Source organism: Gracilinanus agilis, chromosome 1 (genome assembly GCF_016433145.1).
Source record: "Gracilinanus agilis isolate LMUSP501 chromosome 1, AgileGrace, whole genome shotgun sequence".
Taxonomy (NCBI): domain Eukaryota; kingdom Metazoa; phylum Chordata; class Mammalia; order Didelphimorphia; family Didelphidae; genus Gracilinanus; species Gracilinanus agilis.
In genome coordinates, this window is record NC_058130.1 from 686,574,748 (window position 1) to 686,599,771 (window position 25,024).

At 36.7% G+C, this 25,024-nt stretch overlaps 1 protein-coding gene across 1 annotated transcript in view; it reads right to left on the reverse strand.

The window, feature by feature from the left end:
• ZFAT (zinc finger and AT-hook domain containing) overlaps positions 1-25,024 on the reverse strand; it is a 315,315-nt gene that overhangs the window by 39,965 nt on the left and 250,326 nt on the right. Inside the window, exons 13-15 of the mRNA XM_044669247.1 lie at positions 10,105-10,223; positions 8,119-8,245; positions 3,818-3,948 (exon numbers count right to left, since the gene is read on the reverse strand). Of these exons, the coding sequence (XP_044525182.1) occupies positions 3,818-3,948; positions 8,119-8,245; positions 10,105-10,223 (377 nt within the window). The remainder of the gene's footprint in view (positions 1-3,817; positions 3,949-8,118; positions 8,246-10,104; positions 10,224-25,024) is intronic.

Below are 25,024 nucleotides of genomic sequence, written 5' to 3' on the forward strand. Positions count from 1 at the left end.
TCTTATAATCAAACCTACTACATAGTTTAATTCCAAATACTCACCCCCACTTTTTTTCCCCCTTTGGTCAATTCTCCCTCTTTCTCTATCCCTCCCTTTCCTATGGAATGCTTCACTTATTTATCTAAGTTTTTGAGGAATGCTATTGATTTGTTATTTCCTTGAGGGAGTCTAAAAGGTTACAAGGGCCATATTCTGTGATTCCTAAGTTGCAAGAGATGCTCTATATCTTTACTGAGAATGGAACAAAAGGAAATAAATCATCTAAAACTAGTGACTCTTAAGTAAAACCATCTATCCCTAGTTATTGATTTATATTTATCATAGCCTATCTCTTTCTTAGCTTTGAATTTTTACAAAGATATTTTGAAATAAAGTATTTTTATTTATGTATTGAAGATATACATCTCTCTCCTGAGGCCAAGATTCATATCACCTATTTATTGCTTGCTGGACATCTCTACGTGGATGTCCCATAAATAGGCATCTCAAACTCTAAATTTACAATGGAACTCATTTATTTTTTTCCCCCAAGCATCCTCCTCCTTTTCCTTTTTTGGGAGGTAAGTATCAGGTCTGTGGTTTCATGGATGTATGGAGCTCCCTCTGAAAAACTTTCTATGCTAATGAAAATCATGGTCTTCCCTTTATCTCACCATTTGAAAGGACTGACTGAACTCTATTTAGAGGTTAAGTGACTTAACCAGGGTCAGGAACAATTTGTGTCAGAGTTGAAATTTGAACTCAAGACTTCCTATGCCATGTGGCCAAGTCTTTCTGACCCTCCTTTCTTATATTCCTTATTTCTCTCAAGAGCACCACCCACCTCAGTTTTCTACACTTGCAACTTCAAAGTCATCCTTGATATTTCCTTCTGCCACAGTGGCCAAGCTTTGTCAACTCTACCTTTACAATATCTCTCACATCCATTCCCTTCTCTCTTTTCACATACCTCCAACCTTAGGCCAAGGTTTCATTACTGCTCACCAGGACTACTGCAATAACTTCCTAATTGCCTTCCTTGCTTCTAGAATCTATCCATTACATCCTCCACAGCTGCCAAAATATTTCCAAAGCAAAGGTACAACTTTTGCTTTTTGCTTTGGAGCCAACTCCCTGGCTCAAAAAGTTTCAGTGGATCCTTATTTCCTCTAAAATAAAATACAAACTCCTCTTCCTGGCCTCTGAACTCTATATTCTAGCTCCAATAAACAACTTGTTGGCCCTCTAAATGATATTCCATCTTCTGCCTCCAGGTCTCAAATGAACTCCCCACTTCAGTTCTGCCTCATATAATTCCTATGCCCTTTCAAGTTAATGCCTAAGTGTTGCTTCCTTTTTATAATTCCTGCTTAATTTCCCCAGTAGTTAGTGTTTTACTTCTTCAAAACTTATTTCATATTTGTTTATTGGTGTACATGTCAGGTTCCCCCAGTAAATATAAGTTCTTTGAGGACATGAAGTGTTTTTCCTTTCATGGTTGCATTTCCACAGGTTAGTACAGGGGGCCTGCATATAGTAGGGTCTTTAAAAAATGACTTAAATTGAAGGTTAGCCTGAAGAAAAATATATTCCTATCCTTCTATTTCTTTTTATACCCTTATCTCCCAATAATTAAAAACATCAAAATGTCAGCAGTCACAGTATTTCAAACAATGAGGAAATCTTAATTGACTTATACATACTTCAGGAACATATAAGTAAATTCATTTATCATATTTTGTTTCCAAAACAAATTTAGCCATTCATCTCTCTTTTTTTTTTTTTTGGATACCACTATATTTTTGTTTCTTTTATTTATTTTTTCCTTTTTAAAATTTTTATTTTGAATATTTCCCCATAGTTACACGTTTCATGTTCTTTCCCTCTCCCCCGAAGCCCCCCAACCCCCATAGCTGATGCACAATTCCACTGGGTTTTACATGTATCATTGATTAAGACTTAATTCCATATTATTGATAGTTGGACTAGAGTTATCATTTAGCGTCTACATCCCCAATAATATCCTCATCAGCCCATGTGTTCAAGCAGTTGTTTTTCTTCTTTGTTTCTAATCCCACAGTTCTTCCTCTGAATGTGGCTAGTTTTCTTTCTCATAAGTCCCTCAGCATTGCTCTAGATCCTTGCATTGCTGCTAGTAGAGAAGTCTGTTATGTTCTATTGTGCCAGTGTATCAGTCTCTGTGTACAATGTTCTCCTGGTTCTGCTTCTTTCACTCTGCATCAATTGCTGGAGATCATTCCAGTTTACATGGAATTCCTCCAGTTCATTATTCCTTTGAGCACAATATTATTCCATCACCAACAGATACCACAATTTGTTCAGCCATTTCCCTATTGAAGGACATTCACTCATTTTCCAATTTTTTGCCACCACAAAGAGCATGGCTATAAATATTTTTGTACAAGGTTGTTTTTTTTCCTTATTATCTCTTTGGGGCATAAACCAGGCAGTGCTATGGCTGGATCAAAAGGCAGATAGTCTTTTAAAGCCCTTTGGGCATAGTTTAAATTGACATCCAGAATGGTTGGATCAATTCACAACTCCACCAACAATGCATTAATGTCCCAATTTTGCCACATCCCCTCCAACATTCACCACTTTCCTTTGCTGCCATGTTAGCTAATCTGCTAGGTGTGAGGTAGTACCTCAGAGTTGTTTTGACTTGCATTTCTTTAATTATTAGAGATTTAGAACACTTTTTCATGTGTTTGTTAATAGTTTTGATCTTTATCTGAAAATTGCCTATTCATGTCCCTTGCCCATTTATCAATTGGGGAATGGCTTGATTTTTTTGTACAATTGATTAGCTCCTTATATATTTGAGTAATTAGACCTTTGTCCGAGGTTTCTGTTATAAAGATTTTTTCCCAATTTGTTGCTTCCCTTCTAATTTGGGTTGCATTGGTTTTATCTGTACAAGACCTTTTTAGTTTAATGTAATCAAAATTATTTATTTTACATTTTGTAATTTTTTCTAACTCTTGCTTAGTTTTAAAATATTTCCTTTCCCAGAGATCTGACAAGTATTCTGTGCTTACCTAATTTACTTACAGTTTCCTTCTTTATATTCAAGTCATTCACCCATTCTGAATTTATCTTGGTATAGGGTATGAGATGTTGATCTAGACCCAACCTCTCCCATATTGTTTTCTAATTTTCCCAGCATTTTTTGTCAAATAGTGGATTTTTGTCCCAAAAGCTGGGTTCTTTGGGTTTATCATAGACTGTCTTGCTGAGCTTGCTTACCTCAAGATTATTTCACTGATCCTCCTTTGTCTATTCGCCAGTACCATATTGTTTTGATGACTACTGCTTTATAGTACAATTTAAGATCTGGTACTGCTAGGCCCCTTCCTTCATATTTTTTTTTCATTATTTCCCTTGATATTCTTGGTCTTTTGTCCTTCCAAATGAACTCTGTTATAGTTTTTTTTCTAATTCAGTAAAAAAGTTTTTTGGTAGTTTGATAGGTATAGCACTAAATAAAAATTAATTTGGGTAGGATGGTCGTCATTCATCTTTTAAAGAAATAGAAAAACAGTTTCTGGAAGTTTCCAACACACACACACACACACACACACACACACACACACACACACAGATTTTGTAAATGTAATACTTAATAACATCTTCAGGAAAAGAGATAAGTACAGTAAAGTAGTCTCCATTGATTTGGAGTAGTCATTTCACCTTCTTCCCTAGAACTTAGCCTTGAGAAAATAAGTTCTTGGCAGAGATGGTAGAGATGGTGTTGGGGAGGTAGGGATCAGGAAGTTTGGGCTGCCCATTTTATGGGAAGATAAAGGGCCCTTACCTGCTTCACCACTGTAACAGTTCCTGGTGCCATGGCAACCACCGAGGCAACAGCAGCAGCATCATGGGTCTCTGTTCCCAGCTCAATAATTTGTTGAAGTATATTCACAGCTGTGGGATCAAGTCTTTCACCTTATTAGAAAGACAAAAGCAGGAGACAATTATAATCAAGAAGTTTCCCTTGTTATGGAAAGTAAGATACCATTTTCAAAGAACACATGGATTTTTAGTCCCAGCCTTATTTGCAACAGACAGTGCATTCACAAGATAGGAATTCCATGATAGGGTAGTGATTGGCAACCTGAAATTAAGTCATTCTCTTATTATGGACAGATCTGAAATGAGATACTAATTACAAACCAGAAAAAAAGGCACTTGGATAGGTATCTCCATTTCCAAAGTATAGGACTTAATCATATTAAAAGAATTTAAGCTCAGGATTCTCTCTGAATTATCTCTGAAGCTTGAAACATGTATCAGAGCAGCTTTTTAGGATACACCAACCACTATTACCAGCTGTTGGACCAGCTGTAAGATATATAACATGAGCACAGTACTATGCTCCTTGCCACTAATTTGCTAGAAGGAAAATTAATACTTTTTTTAATGGTCAGGTTTGACTGCTATGATAGTACAAGAGCAGAAAATTTTGTGCCAATTTTCTCATTATTATATATGGCTTGTTATAGGCTGTATTCCAGTTTGAATCAACATATTATTGACGAAAGAGATTCAGATATGTTTAGTTTAGAAAACAGAATATGGTTTGTAATTGTGTGTATGAACTTTATATAATGGAAACTTATGTGTATGAAGAGAGAACTGCTGCAATGGAATTAGTATTTTCAACTCAATTCAGGCCAATAGATAAGTATTAAATCTTTATCATGCATTAAGAAAAGCATTGTAATCAAACTTTCTTTCCCTCTAAAACATTTTAAAACATGCTTTGAATCACAGGATCTCAGTGCTAGAAGGGACACGAAAGATCATTTTGTCTAACCTATATTTGGCCAAGGACCCTTCTCCAGCATACCTGACAAGTGGCCTCCCTATATCTGCCTGAAGAGTACCAGGGGTGAAGAACCCTCTATCTCCTAAGAAAGCACATTTCACATCCAGAAAGATATAATTGTTAGGAAGTTGTTTTATTTTCCTCATATTATTCACGTGAAGTCAAAATGTTTCATTCTCTAGCATCTACCAAACCAAATATAAAAACATTAAAAACTCTTGTACTTAAGCTTACAGAATTAAATGTTTTATTAACTTCCAACATAGTCTTGTCTTAAATGTCCTCAAGGTTTGAATGGTTGCCTGGTTTATAGAAAACCATAAATCCACCAAGAGGAAGATAAGGAGGAGCTTAAGAGCCAGGCTATTTATTTAGCATAGAGTTTGTTCTCTCTCTCTCTCTCTCTCTCTCTCTCTCTCTCTCTCTCTCTCTCTCTCGGAGAATATTCTCCATGTATGTAAAATGAGTTGAAAAAAAGTATCATCCTGTAAATTCCCACCAGGCTCCTAAGGTACAAAAGAAGAACCAACTAAGTTTCCTTATATTGCCTGGTTCTGATAGAGGAATTTTCTACGAGTTTCTTAAGACTTGAAATACAACAGTTTCTTGGTCCCCGAAGAACCTAAAACAATATGATGATTTCTGTATGATAAGGGGATAACAATTAAAGTATTAATTTCAAGGCCAATTCAAGCTAAATTTCAATGAGAATACAAAGTGGTAATTCTCAAAGAAAACAGCTTGATTTCGAAAAATTACCTCCCACTTCCTTGAGTTCTGCCTCATAACCAAATGAAGTTCTGGATGGTATAATACAGTATATTTACTCATGATCTGAACCTCACTGAGTATTCTCTGAATTTTTGAGTCTACAATCAAAAAACTGGTTTGAGTAATTTCTGATCGCTACTTTGTTTTTCCTATTTTTGTTATTTGTTTGTATTCTTTGATGACAATTACCGTTGCCAAAGTGCAGTTTCTCTAAGTAGAACATTATTTGCTCTGTTAAGGGAAGGAAAAGGGGGAAGTTTTAAAGGAGAAGCTGAATACTTGTCATTGAGCTGAGGTGGGGAAAGATGAAAGCTGGCTCAGTCCTAGGCTTTCTATCATTCTCCACCAACTCTACCCTGTGAGAGACAAGGGAAACTCAAGTAAAGGAGCTAGAAGCTCACTGTGACTCTGATGACTAAGAAACTAGAAACCAGAACATATAAGAATTACTTGAAAGAACTGGAATTATTTAAAATAGAGATGAGAATTCTTAGGAAAGACAAGATAGCTTTTTCAAGTGTCTGATGGGCCATGTTCTGGCCTTGGGAGATCGGGCTTGTCCTGCTTGCCTATACAGGGTAGAACTAGAAGCAAAGGATAAAAATTGCAGAGAATAAGATTTCAGAAAGTAAAAATGCTAAAAAAAAAAAAAAAAAAAAAAAAAAAAAAAGTAGAACAGGGTGCCAGAAGGGACAGGAGACTTTCCATCTTTAAACATTCTTCAAGTGGAGCCTGGATTACCACATGTCATGTATGTTGTAGAGGAAATTCTTGATCAGGCATAAACTGGACTAAGTGGCTCCTGAGATTCCTTTGAGTTCTAAGGTACTATGAAAAACTAAACCTTTAAACTTTAAATGAAAAAAAATATATATAAAATTCATTCTCACTATTCAGTTACTTGTAAATTCATCTCCTTTCTATCTCATTCACAAATAATGCTCTGAGCTATGAAGCCCCACTACAAATCTTTGATTGGGTAGAATGTTTCGAGCACTTGGGGAACTCTCAGGAGGCCATATAGAGGGTCTATTCTTTAATTAATGAAAGTAAGAATCTCTAAAGTGAATGAAGTCGTTTAAATTCATGTCACGAATATTTAAATAAAAAGGTGAGGCAAAATTGAAACTATATTGTGTTATGAAAGTACAGGCATAACCTATATAAGACTATATTCCACCTCAAGGATAGAGGGGAGGGAGGCAGAGAAAGAATCTAAATTGTAAAGTGTCAGAAAATAATTGTTAAAAATTGTTTCTATGTGTAATTTTAAAAATAAGAAAATATAGTATCACTTGCATGACTTTAAGTTTTCAAAACCTCAACTTCCTCATGTATAAAATGAGGGGGCTAGCCTAAGTCCTCTTTCAGATCCCTTCCAACTTTAATTCTATGTGAATATAACATTAGATTTTATAAATAATTTGGAGAATTTGGGGACCCTCCCTGAGACAGCTAGCAATACTCAAGTATGTTTTAAAGCTAATTCTATGAAATCATAAACTACAGAATTTAACTTCTCCAGGTAAATGAAAAATAAAACAGAGCAAAAAAAAAAAAAAAAGAGCAATAAAATAAAACAAAACAAAACAAAACAAAATAAAATAAAATAAAATAAAATAAAATAAAACATCAAGCCCTGGCCTGGTACAACTTCATTATGAGTAATCAGGTATCTTTACCTCCCAGTAAAGGCTGAGGGATCAGTGTGGATCAAGACAAGCTGCACAGGAAGGTATACTGGACTAGGGGTAAGAAGACCTAGATTTTAGTTCTGGATATGCTATGTGCTAGCCTTGCAAACATAAGTAAGTCAATCACTAAGCCAAAGCTTCTTATCTAGAAAATGCTTATAAATACCAGCTTTGCCAATATATGATTGTTCTAAAAATGGTAATGTTATATGGAAAATACTTTGAAACTTATAAAGAGATATACAAAAACATGCTCTTTTTTTTTTTTTTTTTTTTTTTTGCATTTCTTTAGGCCTAGAGGTCTTAGAATTATAGACTTTAGCTCTGGAAATATCTAGTCTTATCACTTCATTTTATAAATGAGGATACCAAGTCCAAAACAGGTAAAATAACTTGTATAGGATCACTCAGTAAAAAGCAGAGATGGGATTCAAACCAGGTTATTGACACCAAGTCTAATAGTCATCTCCTGATACTTAAAAAGCAATTGTTTGGGAGGAGCTGGGTAGCTCAGTGGATTGAGAGTCAGGCCTAGAGATGGAAAGTTCTAGGTTCGATACTGGCCTCAGACACTTCCTAGCTATGTAACCCTGGGCAAGTCACTGAACCCCCAATGCCTAGCCTTTACCACTCTTCTGCCTTAGAATCAATACCGAGTATTGATTCTAAGTTGGAAGATAAGGGTTTAAAAAAAAGTAATTGGTTCTGTGGTGTCAGAGAGAGTTTCCTTTCTCAACTACCAGGGCCGTGTTCCAAGACATTGTCCTACATATAGATAAAGAGAAAGATCCATTTAAGGGACCCTTTTTTAAATTCTCTCACCATTCTCTGAGGTATATCTGAAGTCCTGTAGAGCTGCTACAGTTGCCTGAGTTCCTTGAACATCTTCTTCAGCTTCTGTGATGTGAAGGTACTGGGTGGATGATTCCTCAGAAATTTCTGTAGCAAGCTAAATACAAATGCATATTAAAAGAGTGCTTTTCCTTGAAGATTCCAGTCCATATATTGGCTTGATGAAAAATTAATGACAAGACAGACAACTTAAAACAATAATTCATTAATATCACATTGTCAGAAAATGAGTTATTCTACTGATAAAAGATCCTGAAAAACTGGATCTTATTCTTTAAAGGGCCAAAAGTATTTAAAGTATTTTAGTAGAATTATTTTCCCCAAAATATATTACTTCCAAATTTTGTAATGAATAAATAATTCAAGCTCAATCTGTGATCTTATGCTCTTTTTCTTAATTCAAGGTTATTATTTAAACCATTTCTGGTACTATTTTATATAACACTCTTAAGGGCTATTGAGTAAAACAGGGCTGATTTTTGTTACATAAAATCGACCAAGGGGGCTATGACTAGTTTTTTAACTTTTTGTATCTGTGTTTTATATTTCTCATCTTATGTCTTTGCCATTATTTGTTTCTTCTTCCTATTCTAAATATATCTATATTATTAAGATTATTATAATATAATTAATATATAATAAAGGGCAGTCTGTACAGTAGAGGACAAAGCCAACTTAGAGGAAGTAGAGTATTCAGGTTTTGCCTCTGATCCACACTGGCTATGAGACCAAGACTCATATAGGGCAAGTCATTTAACCCCTCGAATACATAGTCCCTCTCTACACAACTCTCAAAGTCTACAAGTTACAGAGGAGTTCCTGACCATAATGGTAGAAAGTTTCTACATAAGGAATTCTATATATTGATAGCAACACAGATTTAGCATCCCTGCCATCTTAGAGAATATAATTCACTATAACAATTAACAGCACATAAATAATACACATTCATATTTATCTAAAAGATTAAAGTTTACAAAGGATTTTTTTTGTGTGTGAAAACCCTGTGAGAGAGATAATTCCTGCTCTTAATCTACTGATGTTTTATCAAATTCCATTCTAAGTTAATAGGCTCTGGGTGAGTGCTGATAAGGGGCTCCCTATATCAATGATGGAAAAAAATAGCTATGCTTTGAAATTGAGACCTTCTGTACTTCAGAAGGATTTTTTACCAACTTCCAGGTTATTGTTGTATTCATTATGTTGAGGGTATGTGGAAATGTGTTTTCCAGGGAAATGGAATTTAACAAATATTACTATAAATCTATGAGAGATTAAAAGTGATTGACATTTATACATGAGGCTTTTGTTCAGAAATTTTTTTAGTGGCAAGAAAGTTCTTAAGAGTAAATTTGAAAATACAGTGATATAAATAATATACTTCATCCCAATAAACTTTTATTAGGTGTCTACAATTTGGAAGGCTTTATTCTCTTTGCTTGGGCCATTTACTGCTATTAATTCATTTGTAATAGCCATGTTCTAGACCTGGAATGCTAGCTTCAAATTTGGTCATAAACTCAATACAGTTTCTGTAGGTTTTCTTCAACATGGTCTCTGACTTTAATCTCTCTCCTGACAGGAAGAGGAAAGGGAGGGGAGGAATTAGGGGAATAAAATCAAGTAATAATTTTCTCTTTCCTTAGAGATCTTCTAAAAAGTGGCCATAAATACCTTACTTTTGCTCCATTTTCTAACATGCCATGTTTTAAATGAAAAAAGCAAGCATTCGCCTAAGAGACTAGATCTTCTTTTTCAAGACAATACCCACAATTATCAAACACAGTCTTTGAAGATTCTAGAATTTACATATTTAAAAACTGAAAGTATTGCCAGAAAATTGTACTTGCTTTTTGTGCAAGTTAGCAAACCTTCATGTTCACTTTTTAATCATGAAGGAGAAAAAATGGCTTTGTAGATCTGGGGACGATAACTACCACCACATTAAAGGTTTACCTCCCACTTGGTATCATCATCACTTTCCATTAATTTCAATCTATGTTTATTCTTCAAATGCCTGTTGAATTCCCATTTAGTTCCATAAACAAAGCTGCAAATTGGACACTTTATGCCACCTGCAATAAAGGACAAGACAGAAATTAGAAGTAATACTATTCCCTTTAGATGGTTACCTCAACTCTGCAGAAAGGACTGCTAGATTTCAAAAACCTACAATTCAGAAATGGATGACGTTACACTCACTAGAACTTGCCATTGTTCTTACTTTGTTGTTGTTGTTGTTGTTGTTCTTACTTTTTAAAGAATAGAAGAGAGCAGTGGAGAGAACACTGAATTTGAGGAGAGAGACATGAAGCGAAGCCCTGGCCCTGCTATCTGATGCCTATGGAAATAGATATGAGATCACTCCCTGATCCTCACAATAATAAGTTTAGGAGGATCATTTTTTCTTAATTCTAAAATGCTTTCTAAAGATAAGTTTAGGTGTGCAAATTCTTAACACAACTTACCATAACAGATAGCAGAGTAATAATGATAGCAGAAATGTTTTTTGAGCATTTTTCCCTTTTTAATTTTTGGAATTTAAATCACAAAGCTAAATCACAAATACTTTTGGTAGAGAAGAGGGAGAAAGAAATAACAAAGACATTGAATGCCGGCAACTGCTCTCTCAAAATCTGCTCTATACTCTCTGATTGTCAGTTTCTATCACCCAAGAAATAGTTCAATAATGTTATTTGAAACTATTTTTGGTACATATTTTCCAATAAGAATAAAATGCTAAAATCCATTCCATTCTCTTCATTTCTTGAAAAGAACAAGATGTCTTAGAACTTAAGAATTTAAATGCTTTAAGAGAAAGAATGTCATCCCCAAATATAGATCTTGCATATCCCCAAAGTTAGTATTCAGTTTCTCCAAACTGGTATTATTAAAGACATATCAAAATTTCAGAGATGGATGTAATTATTTGACACATTTAATAGGTATTACCTTTTGAAGAAAAAAAAGGGCCCAGAATTCATAATATCATACTGCAAAAGCATACATTCAAAGGGACCTTAAAAATCATCTAAATCTAATCCTCATCCCATAAAGTAATCCCTGCTATAATATTCTTTCCAGATGAGCATTCACATTCTGTCATGAAATATGCACTTGAAATATCTGCAGTGAATCAGAGTCATAGAATGTCAACACAGAATTCACTAAGTGCAACCTTTAACAGGCTAGAATCTATTCTATGAAAGTCCGATACACTGCAGTTAACAAGAAAAGCTCTAGGGAGGTTGAATACAGCACCTCGTGAAGCAGCCCATTCCATTTTGGGTAGCTTTAATTAGTAGGAAGTCTGTCCTAAGAGCTAGCTAAAATATGTCTCCCTAAAACATCTCCCCATTATTCCTAGCTCTGCCCCCTCAAATCAAACAGAATCAGACCCTTCCATATGACAATTTAAAATTCTTATGATTAAAATCATCCTTCCCTTGCCACCCCACAACCCCAAGTTTTCTCCAGTCCCTTCACTTGATTCTTGCATAGTACAGTTTACAATCCCTTTCTTTTCTAGTCACTTTTCCTTTGGAAAAGTTTAAGATTATCAATGTCCTTAAGTATGGTGCCCAGAACAAGATATATTTCACAGGTGGCCTGCCTAGTGTAAAGCTCAACAAATATATATATAGTAAAAACTCCTATGTCTAAGTTGTTTTGAGGTCTACAAAAATAAGTTCCTACAAAAACCTTGTAAGATAGTACAAACAGTATTATCCCTATTTTATAAAAGAGGAAACTGAGGCTTGGAATCATATGGATATTGTTTAGAATTGAGATTTGTACCCAGACCTTCTGATTTCAAATCCCATCATGAAATAGCACCTCCTTTGTTCTGGATACTTTAATTTGATTAACAAAGTTTAAAAGGCTTAAGCTTGGTGGGCACAAAAATCTCCCAAGTCTTCAGATTGTTTTTCTCCAGATTTGTTTTGCCATGTTTCCCCTTACACTATACTTAGTTAGACTAAGCAAAACAAAACAAAAAGTTCTTTACATGGCTTTTTATTAAACTGTCAGCTTTTTATAATCAGCTCATAATCTTAGTTTGCTAAAATCACTTTGATTCCAGGTCTGAAAACTAATATGATGTTAGTTGTTCCTCTAGTTTCATATCATCTGAAGATTTCATAAGTATAACTTTAATACCTTTATTTGTTACTGACAGAAAAAGTTGAAAAGAATTAGGGACAGTACGCTGTAGCAATGCAGCTATCAGACCTATAAGATGATCCCATTTTTAAAACAGGAGATAAAAGTTGGTCTAGAATGAACAGTTTTTGATGAAACCACGCTGACTCCATGACTACCACTTCTCTTTCTAATCACTTTCATTTCCTAGTGTAGCTTTTTCCTGGTAACAATTAAAATGCTTGTCTTTAAGGAGCTAAGTTTCTGAGCTATAATTGAAAATCCATATGCCTACCAAATTTGTAGCTTTCCAAGAGACTGGAAGAGGAACATGGGAAAGCTTTGCCCTAATGAATTGGTAGCCTAGAACAATCAGACAAAATGACTAAGAAGTCATTTTTAAAAGGGATCTGATTATTCCCATATAAAATGCAGAATTTAAATAATTATAGATATAATTAGGATCTTCAACATACCTACTTTTGTAGCTAAGAACAGCAAGGAGGCACAGTAGATAGAGTGCTAGGTCTGAAGACCTGAGTTCAGATTCAACTCAAAAACTTACTAGCTTTGTGACACCTAAGCAAGTCACTTAATCTCTCATTGCCTCAGTTTGCCCAGTTATAAAATGGGGGAAATAACAGCACCCATAATCCTGAAATAAAGTGTTTAGCACAGTGCCTGGTGGATAGAATGTACTTAATAAGTGCTTGTTCACTCCCCTTTTCCCTTCATTTCCCTCATTAGAATGTTTTATCTGAGAAGAGACCATTTTCATTTTTCCTTTGAACATCCCAGTATATAATATAGTAGCTGACAAATAATAAATCCTTAATGTCTGTGTGTATTGATATATTCTATCTGTCAGCCTAATTCGTTTTCAGTTAAATATGTTTAATATGTCATTCTACAAATGGGCTTTCTGGCCTATTATTTCATTTACTAGCTGAGTTTCTAGGAAAAGTCAAACCCAAAATAGAGACCAAACTTCCTTAGTACACCATGCAGCAATGAACACATTAAAGTTTTTTCATAACTCAAGCCCTGGAAAGAAGGGGATTAAAATAAGATCATCATATAATGCCAGAGATAGAAGAGGTGGTTGAGGTCTTCTAATACAAGCCTCTTGTTTTATGCCTTAAGAAAATGAAGTCCAGGGTAGAAAATTGATTAGTCTGTGAGGTTTCAGAGCTAGTTAATGCCAGGCTGGAAATATCTGGTCTCAGTCAAAGATTAGCCTTTTTTCTACTGAACCATAAGAACATGCATAGACATGTGGTAAAATCCAGTAAGGACTGCATCTGGAGTCAAAGAACATGAGTTCAAATTGACTCTTCTGTGTGGCCTGAGGAAAATTACTTATATTTCTGAGCCTTCCTTTTCTCATTTTTAAAAAGGAAAGGTTGGGCTAAATCACCTATCTTTCTAGCTCTAGAGCTTATGGGTATGTGGTACTAAAGCTTCATAGAGTCTCCTGGCAATTCCTATTATCTATTTTCCCTGAAGGACTGGTTATCAAAGCCAAATTCCAAACAATTCAGAATACTTATGGGAAAGATGAACTAAATGAATAGACATTCTCCTGAAATCCAAAAATGTCATTCTGAGTGTGAAATACAACTGCATCTATTTTTTCTATCTCAATCAAAGAGAATAAAAGTCAACTTAACTTTTAGGCTCTTTATTGCAGTTTAGTACTTCTCAAAGACAATTTCAATTTAAATCATTAGCAAACCTTTACAAGGTAGATGAAACACAGCCACTCCTTCTCTTAACCTTGAATTTCTTCTCACTTCACAGCTTTAATATTAAATCATTCACAAAAAGCAAACTACCTGTGGTTAAAGTTAGGGCATGGCTCAGACACCATCAGTCTTAAAACGAAATTAAAGGTTCCTCTGTCAATGTTTTTTAGGAGAAACTAATTTAGGAGGAAAGACTGGCCCAAATTATATTTAAATTAAAATTAATATAACAATGCTCCACATTAATTAAAGCTTAAATAACCTTTGTCATTGTAAGTTTTAATTAAGGGACAACAAATGACAATGGGCTATCTACATTGAATGGATAACTGTGTCAGTTAACTGACATCAAAGCTAAGAAAAATTAATTTCTACTCCAATTCATTAAAGACTAAGGCAACACACTGGGAAGGTCAATGAAAGACTTGGTGAGTTTATTTGTGCACTGATTCTAGAGCTTGCAATCAACAGCTAATGAAACTGGAGCTCCAAATCAGGATTTTCTGATAAATTGCCTAACTAGGCAGATACAAGTTCTTTGAAAGCAATTAAGCAAAGCCCACTGTAGTTGCCCCCTTTTTGAAATCTGATGTATCCTTACGAGAGAGCTACAGGTATTAGTTTAATCATAATATAGCATTAAAATATTAGGTCTTTTATTTAATCTGACATTATTAAAATTTAATTTTATTTTCAGTAACATAACTCTATAAATGGGTTTTATTAAATTGGACATATTAAACCCAGATACTTGGTATCTATTTCTGGCTCTGACATTTCAAATTTTATTCAATAAGAAACTGTTAAGCATCTACTATCTACAAGTCACTATGTTAGACACTTAAGATTCAAAGACAAATAAAATAAATTCAGCCTCTGCTCTCAAAGAGCTTATATTAGGTAGGATAATAAAGATAAGTAAATACAAGATAATATGAAATGGTAGAAAACAAGTACTCCCAACAGGTGGGGATGAAGCAAGGCTTCCTCAAGATGGAAAGCCTTGAAGATGGTTAATGAGTCTAAGACATCGAGGTGATGAGGAACTACATTCCAGGCTTGGAAAGACAGGATCAGAGAAAGACAGGAGATAAAATACCAAGTTGGCAGAAGAGTCAGAATACACTCTCTTCCAGTCAAAATAGTCAAAAAGGGAGGAATGTGAAATAATTCTGTAAATATAGACTTGAACCCATCTATGAGGAGTTTTAAATATCAAGCTGAGTAAGCTGTGGAAACCCTACAGGCCTGGGGAACCACTGAACATTTTTCAAGAAAGAAGTAACATGATCTCATCTGCATTTTAGGAAAAGTACTTGGTAGTCTATTTGAAGGATGGATTTTAGGAAGGATAAATTAGAAATAAGATCAATTAAGAAGTTATTAGAAGAATCCAAGGGAGTATTGATGAACATACGAGTTGTTATAAGTAAAGTTATGTGTGTGTGCAGAGTGCAAAGGCATGGGACAGCAGAGTAAGGCATTCTAGAATTCTACTGGGAAGAGTCATATAGATTGTGGGAATTCATTTTCTCTTTACCTGGAGAGGACTGGATACCTTCCTTTGCTGGCTGTGGTATATCTGGACTTCTCCATCCTACCTGCTTCCCTGTTACCTGATTAAAACATCTGTTGAGCTTCCTGAGTGATCCTATACAGCTGAGACATCTGTCTGTGAGAATCTGGCTGGGATCCTTTTGGATCTAAAACCACTTCTTGGAACCTGCCCTACCTAGCTGGTTAATTACCTCCATTACCACCAAAAGGGGGGTTGTTTTGGGTTAATGTAGCATATTTATATATTAGAGTCTGGATCCCTAGAGAGATAGTATCTCAGTGTAGGGAGAAATCCACGAAGATTCCTGGTGACAGAACCTTTAGATCTTGTGGGTTTAAATAGAAACCTTTAGTTTAAATTGTCCAATAATCTTCTTACCTTTCCCTTGTTACAATTAAACAACTTTTATATATCATCTCAGTGGGATTGAGTTTCATCTCAGTGTCTGGCTTTGCCAGCCCTGTGCTTGGGTGGCCTTCCCAGAACCCAGGTTACTCTTCTGATACTGGTCTAAATAACATCTATCCCATCCCCAAAACCCAATTATTATTTCAAAGTGTAGAGGTGTAGAGAAAGGGAGAGAGATTATGGTAGTAGAATCTATAATACCTGGAAACTGATTGGATAATAGAGGGTAAGAGTCTAACTAGTAAACAGGAAGAATAAAAATGCCTTCAAAGAAACAGGGGAGAGATTTAGGTGAAAATATAATGATTCCTATTTTAGGTTGGGCTGAAGATACTGATGAAGCATATCTCAATAGACAGAGATGAAGCATAATCAGGCTGATAGAGATGAATAACCAGGGATTGGTGAATTAGGATTAGATCTCCAGCATAAGGCTAGATTTAATATTTGTTGACATAGAAAAGATAGTTGGACTCATGAGAACTGATATCACCAAAAAAATGGCATATATCTAAAGAGAAGAGTACCCAGACAGGAGCCTCATGAGACATCTATGGTTAGAGAGCTGGAAACAGAACACAATACAGAAAAAAATATATATGTAGAGAGGAACCAAGGCAGAACAATCTCACTAAAGCTTAGGGAAAGGAGAATATCTAGTAGGAGGGGGCTGTAAACATTAGGAAAAACTGCAGAGTATTTGAGGAGAATGAGGGCTGAGAAAAGGTTTAGCAAAGAAAAGGATTTAGAAAAGAAAGTATATTTGGTTATGAAATGATACAAAGGAAAGTTAAAGGAGACAGAAGAACAATATATGCACAATAACCACAATTCTAATGGAAAGACAAACATATAACAAAATCAAAGCTGCTGTAAAATTATAACAGCCAAACTTGGTCCCAAAGAAGAGGTAGGAAGAGTAACTGTCCTCCATCTCCCCACCTGCTCCACCATTCTTTGCAGAGGAGGGGAATACAAGTGTGGAATATTGCATATAATAGCAGATTTTTTGATGCCTTCATTTTGCTCAACTGTTAAAAATCACTGGTAAGTTTAGCTTCATTGCTAAGTTTAGTTCCTTTTGACAGTTTCAGTATATAGTAATAGCATTAGAAGTAAGACTACAAGGTGCTTAGAAGCAAGCAGGAGTTGAGAAAATGAAAGCAATACCTTTTTTCTAGGCAATTTTTTCTAGGCATCTGACAGAAAGTGAAGAAAGTTAAAGGAAGATAGCTTGAGAGAATGGCGGGATTGAGTGGAGGTTATTTGGGGATAAGTGACCTAAGAATGTTTGCACATCCAGGAGATTGACTAAAATGATAGCAGGGGAGAGTAATGAATGTTGGAGGGGATGTGGCAAAATTGGGACATTAATGCATTGCTGGTGGAGTTGTGAACTGATCCAACCATTCTGGATGGCAATTTGGAATTATGACCAAAGAGCGCTAAAAGAATGCCTGCCCTTTGATCCAGCCATACCATTGCTGGGTTTGTACCCCGAAGAGATCATAGATAAAAAGACTTGTACACAAATATTTATAGCTGTGCTCCTTGTGGTAGCAAAAAACTGGAAAATGAGAATATGCCCTTCAATTGGCAAATGGCTGAACAAATTGTGTTATATGCTGGTGATGGAATACTATTGTACTCAAAGGAATAATAAACTGGAGGAATTCCATGTGGACTGGAATGACCTCCAGGAATTGATGCAGAATGAAAGGAGCAGAGCCAGAAGAACATTGTACACAGAGACTGATATACTATGGTAAAATCGAACGTAATGGACTTCTGTACTAACAGCAATGCAATGACCCAGGACAATTCTGAGGGATTTATGGAAAAGAACACTATCCACATTCAGAGAAAGAACTACAGAAGTAGAAACACAGAAGAAAAACAACTGCTTAAACACATGGGTTGAGGTGGACATGATTGGGGATGTAGATAGAAATGACTACACCAATGTAACTATCAATAATATGTAAATAAGGGGGCAGCTGGGTAGCTCAGTGGATTGAGAGCCAGGCCTGGAGACGGGAGGTCCTGGGTTCGAGTCTGGCCTCAGACACTTCCCAGCTGTGTGACCCTGGGCAAGTCACTTGCCCCCCATTGCCTACCCTTACCAATCTTCCACCTATAAAGTCAATACACAGAAGTTAAGGGTTTAAAATTAAAAAAAAAAAAGAAAAGAATAATATGTAAATAAGTCTTGATTGATGACACATGTTAAAATGGAAATGCACGTCGGCTATGGGGGAAGGTGTATGGGGAGGTGAAGGGGAAAGTAAGAACATGAATCATGTAACCATGGAAAATTTTTCTAAAAAAATTTAAAAATTAATTAAAAAAAAGAATGTTTGCAAGAATATCAGACAAAATTGCCCACACACAGGAAGATGACCAAGAAAGTGACAACATCTATTTCAATACTTCAATATTTCAATACAAGTTCTAGTAATATGTTAATGTTTGAGCATTCTCTCTATTGAGGGCACATCCCATCCCTCTATGATTTGACAATGTATAAGTTCTGTGTAGAAAAAAAAAATACATCTTTCTATAGCCAACCTAGTGACGACCTCTCTGAACTGAGCCAGGATGTACACTGGACCATAGACATGCAACCCATCACTTGGTCCACACTCAAAGCTTTATTCTTAGCTTAAGAAGACCTGGCAGAGCTTATGCTCTTCTCACAAATCCCCCAAGAGCTAAGTATCACCTACATGACACTATGAGATATAGTGAGATATGAGCTACACTACAAGATATGAAACTATTGAAGGGAAGAATTTAAAGTACATATGTTTACATTATTAAAATAAAAGAGAAGCAGTCAGTTTTACATGTAAGCTACATTTTAATTTGCAAAACACTTTTGTCACTATGTGGTAAACAATGCAATTGGTATTAATCCCATTTTCTAAATGAAGTAACAAGGCTTTGTTGAGATTGTAACTTGCTGACATCAAATGGCTAAGTGTTGGGGTCAGGATTTTAGTATAGGTCTTTTCACACCAAGTCCTCTGGATTTTTCTTTATGGTACACTAAACAGACTGTCTTTTGAATGAAAAATATTGAGTCAAGGATCACACCAATACTTTGCATAACCCTTATGCTCTAATAACCACTCTTATTCTGTATCTGTACCCCCAGGGCATTCTAAAGTTTCTGGGGGACTTTGAGTAGGGTGGATACTTTTAATATATTCGCAAACCTGCTCCTTTAAACAAGTAGGGGATAGGAAGAGGATGCAGCCTTCTTCCAGTGACTTATTCGAGAGCAGAGGCACAGTGAACTTGAATCCTTCAGAGTAATATGAGTGTTATGTTTGGAAAATCCTAAGCAAATGTAAGTAGTTGCCTAACCATGGCTTAAACCTACAGTAGAGCTGAGTTACATGTAGACATACTTTCTAATTCTAAAATGGTAACTGTTGATGCCCTGTAACTCAAGGCTGCCATTATCTGCCATTATAAACAAGGCCAAGGAAGAGGTAGTGGGGGGCTAGTATAATAAAAAGCAATGAATTTTTATTCATAAGAGTGGGGTTTGAATCCCATCTTAATCATCTAATACCCCTCACTGACAAATGGTTAATAGACTGATCCTTTGCACAGTAAGAGATATCCTTAATGCTAAACTTGGAAGGAACACTTAATTAATTATTTTACTCTCTGGCATTATTCAGAGTTCTATTCTTCTGTATGAAAACAAGATATTATAAAGTTTCCTACAGACATTGTTGGAGGGAGGAGGGATAACAGACTATTCAAAACAAAGAAACAACTCATGGAAATTATCCAAAGTAAATTTTAAAAATGAAACTCTGCCCAATAGTTCATCACTTAAGAAGGGAGTAATTTAATCTTCACTCTCATTTCATTCTCCCAGCCTTCTCCCCAGTCCACTGCCTTCCTAGTCCTTCCCCCCAGGACTATAACAGCTTTGTGTTCTCTGATTTTCTAAATGTATTTCAAACTAAATAAGCTATCTGATCACAGAGATTGCTCCCCTTGGTCTGCCTGCCAAAGGCACAATAGTACAACCTCCCTGGGGAAGCAAGAAGCTTGTACTCGTCTCCTCCCTAACCATGTTTCTTTGACAGGAAAGAAAGCATACATCTTCGGGAGGAGGCCAAAAATACCTCCCCTCTGAAAGTCAAGAGGGAAAAGCAAGATCCTGACAGGAATGATTACTGGTTGAAACCAGTATTAGAAAGTTAGATGGACATCTTCAATGAACATTTTAATCTCAGAAGATGTTTTTCTTTTTTGCAAACCAATGACAAAAGTTTGGAAGCAAGATAACAACATATTCATAAATCAAATCACCAGAAGTCTTAACAGAAATGAAAAAGCCCCTTAATTTTTTTGCCAACTCTTCCAGGTATATGGAGGATACTTTGGTGGCCACTACTCCACTAACCCTGGTATTATAGTCATCCATTCACTCTCTGTACTTCTGGTTAAAGGGGTGATTTTAGGTCTGAGACATTTACAAAGTACACTGGACCCCCTCAGCTTGGTGCAAAGGAATCAATATTACAGCAGAAAGATTAAAAACTGGGAATCAAAAGACCTACATTAAAATTCTAGATTTGAAATTTGTTAGCTTGGAGGTCATGGGCAAGTTACTTCAGCAATCTGAACCTCAATTTCTTTATCTGTAAAATAAGAATAATACATATATAGTCTACCTTACAGGGCTAGTGTGACAAAAGTGTTTCATAAACCTAAATGCCCTAGTGAAATGAGCTATTTTATTCATATTTAGAGAAAAATTAGAAATGCAAAGCATTATTTTTAATAATGTGACTACAGTGTTTCAGTAACAGCTATACCTTGTTTTAAGAAAGTTTGATACAAGAAACAATAATTGTACAAGCATTTATGAAGTGCTTTTTTAATGGTGATGTGTTTGGCACTGTTAGAAGCTGAAGATACAAAGAAAAAAAAATAATCCCTGCCTTCAAGAAGCTCCCATTCTATTGGGGAAACCAAGTACACACATAAGGAAATGCAAAATATATACCAAGGAAAATACAAATTGGTGCGTAGGAAGGGGAATGGTTGGCAACCAGTTATCAGTGTTTAAGAGGCATTTGGTGACACTGAAGAGAGACCTAGAGTTGGAAAAATAAATCTAGAAGCTACCTGCAAGAGATTGCATTTTCCCTACAAGAGCTGGACAAAATAATAATGCTAGTGGACTGACTTACAAGAGTGAAAAGAAATGGGACTAATACAGACCTTTAGAATTCCCCCATAACCAAGGGTGGAAATAGGAATATGAGAATAATAACATGGTAACTTGTATTTGTTATATGACTAAAAGAACACAACATGAGGCAACCCTGTGACCTGGGTTTGAGCTTTGGGTCTTGTAAGAATCGAATTTGTGCAAGGTGGATGGGACAGGAGGAGCCAGAGAAGGAGTGGCTGACAGTTGGTGACAGTTGGTGACAGTTAAGACCAGAGGGAATTCTGGGAAATTGTCCAGAGAAGGAAGGAGAAAGAGGGCTTCTGGCTGAGGACTGTGAGAGGGAGGAGGAGAACATCTCAGCTTGGATCCAGTCCTGAAGGCTTCCTGAGGATCTCTCTTTGGACACTGAAACCCTGATTCCCTGGTCAAAGGCATCCCATCGCTTCTCACCCAGCAAGACTTCAACAAATGAGTCAGCTAAGTTTTGGGACTCCATTTTGGGAGCGATCTCTTGGCTCCTTCTCCATTTACACAACCTTGCTGAGAAACCCTTTCCGGTTTGACTTGCAATTATAGAAAAGGATAGAAATAGGAAATAGAAATGGAAACTGAAGGAGAAGAGGCAAGGGGAGACACTTAGGAGTGGGAACCCCAAAGGTTCCCACCCAAGTGATGGACCCCACAGAAATAGAGAAGAGGACGCCCCAAAATCCCCCTGCCCTTCACCCCTTTCCCCAATCCCTACATTGATATTAATAAAAGACATTCATTAGTCAGATAGTGTTCCTTAGTGCCTGAGAGACAAAGGGGAGGGGAATCACAGCCTGGTCTGGTTGCCTCCATCTTGAAGCCAGACCACCCACTGTGAAGTTGGCTGACCTTGGGGGAGGCTTGCATGAACTCTGCCCTTATTCAGAATCAGTTTGGGGTCCCCCATACCTCATCTTAAAAGGAAGCCTTGTTCCTAACTCCTGTGGGGTGGCACGACCCAGTTTCGGGGTGATACCCCCTCGAAGTCTCATCAGCGTATATTCGGCAGGAGGGGTGAGCTAGAAGAGAGTCTCACCTCATAGACTCTATCTCCCCTCCATCCCTAACATTAATTACTGGCTCTGTTAATTATTATACTCTGCCACTTTTGAAAGATGACAAAATGGAGACTGGGATCTTTGAATGTACTAAGAGAGGCAGGGGGTCCAGGGAGAGGGGGGTCATGATCCAGATGTTGTGCAGTCTGAAAATGGCTCCTCTGAGGACCCTGGGAGACTATATCTCCCAGGGCTCCCTACCACAACTTCCTCAGACACATCCCACTTTCTTTGTGGGAGGTGTCTCAGAAAGTATGTGGGAGATGGGAGGAGAGGAGAGGGAATAGGAGAGGAAGGGAAGAAAGGGGAAAGGAGGGGAGGGGAGGGGATTGTGTATTTTGGTGCCTTTTTCAGAGAAGCGCCTTTTCCCCCTACCAGAAGAAAGCCCTTTTCTCCTGAAAGCCTTGGTGATATACCTCCTAGCTTCCCTAGATCTTTTCCCTTTCCTAACCTATATAAACACAGTTTATTAATATCTCTGTCATCTAGCTTGGTTTTTTGTTGAGCTCTGAAGGCCTCGGGTCAATTTCCCCACCAGGGCTGAGGACCGGCTACCCCAGCTATCTTCATTCTCTTCCTCCAGCTTCCCTACCTTCCTTTTCCTTTCCTCCCATCCATCCTCATCCTCCTTTCACCCACATCAAAATGTCCACATTGAGAATAATGTGTTCAGTTCTCGGTCCCACATTTTATGAAGCATACTGACATTCTGTACTTGTTAATTAAAGGAACGTGATTAGGATGGTGAAAAAAGGGCCTAAAAAACTCATCACATGAGAACAGAGTGAAAAAACTGGGAATGCTTAGTCTAAACAACAGAAGCCAGAGTGTGAGAACATTTCAAGCATCTCAAGGACTTTCACATGACAAAAGAATACAACTTGATTTATTTGAACCAAATGGTAGACTTGATACAATGGACTTGATCAAATGAAAACATTTCCTAAACAATACCAAAAGTGAAATGGACTGGGCTTCAAAAAGAGGTAGGATATAACTGCGTGGTGAGGATATAGAAGATTGTCTCTTCCTCCAAAACCTCCTCTTCCCAGCCATCCTTTCATCCTAACTAGCACATAAAGGGCAGGCAAACCAGTGTAGCTAAAAGCAGCCAGAAACCCTGAAGGAGAAACAAAAGGCAGAATGTGTCAGGCAAGTCAACTCATCATACTTCCCAGTCTACCACTTCCTCTCAAACCCTATTATTGTTCAGGACCTTGAGCCAAAGAGCCCTGTCAACTATAGAGTCCTCATACATTATTTTTTTAAAACATTACCTTATGTCCTAGTATCAGTACTAAGAGAGAAGAGCACAAAGGGCTAGATAACAGAGGTTAAGTGACTCGTCTAGGGTCAAACAGCTAGGAAGTGTCTGAGACCAGAATTGAACCTATATTCCCCCCACTCCAGGACTGACACTCTATTCACTGTGCTACCTACCTGCCCCATCCCCATAGACTATTAGACCTTCTTCTATCCCAGGCCCCATATATATTATAAAGAGGACTGTGCAGGTGGAAAATTTGCCACACCTGAGCTACATTCCCAGCATCCTTTTAAGTATATCCTCATTTGAAGTACAGGGACTTGTGAGATAAATTTGGCTGAGACTCATGCAGCAGAGCTCTTTTTGTGCTTTGCTTTGGTTAAAGTGTGGCAGGTGTGGGTCTCTGGCTCTGTGCTCTGCTCATTTGACTAAAGGAATCCCTTTCCCTCTCATTTTTGTTATTAAATCCTTTAATTTAAAATTATCTGGAGCATTCCATCCATTTTTGCTCCTAATAACCCCCTCAACAGTATATCTTAAGTGGAGCTGGTCCATGAAACACTCAGGGTGCTAATGCACCTCCACATGGAGCAGAAGGTGGTGCCCCTTAGACTCTAATATTTTTGTTGATGTTAACCCTTTTCAGTTTTGTCTCCCCTCCTACAAAAGAAGAAGATAGCAAAGAAGAAGAAATGGGTTTTGAATACAGTGTTTGTCTACCCTCCTACTATCTTTATCTGTACCATCCTACTAGTCACATTGCAAAGTGGTCAATCAACCTATACAAAACCTTTGGATACTCTAATAAGCTAAATACTAATTGATTTTAAGGGGTTTTCATAGCCACACTTCCTCTGACTGCTTGTTTTTGATTTGTGTATAATAAGATACAAGGGTCCATTTGGTACCTGAAGGAAAGTGCTACAGCAATATTAGAAATGTAATGGATGAGACATATAGAGTGTCAGTCTCGTACCAGCGAAGGTTCGAAAGTATTCCTAGGGGGCATGATACCCCTGGATGACTCCCAAGAGGGAGTATTTCTCCTGAAGTCTACTGGCTTCTGGATGATATTTTGGACCCAAAGAGTATTTGCAGTACAGGCATTTGTGTTTTGGAATTTGTTGAAACTTATCTCCTCCAAGGTTGCAAGATTTACAAGATGTAAAAGAACTTGTAGCTTGTATTTGTCACACAGAAACTCTTGTGACTGATTGTAACTTCTGTTGATAATAACTGCCTATACTGATTGTATTTGACTATTGTTTGTATTTAACTAAGACTTCCCTATTGCTAGATATGTACTATTTAGTTCCATTATATTTGATTAATCCTTCTACATGAACAAATTGCCCTTGTAGGACAATACATAAACTACCTCAAAAAAAGATCTGTATTAGTGACCTGATGTGCCTTTTATAACATTTTGTACCTTTTATGAATTTTTTTTATTTCCTAGAA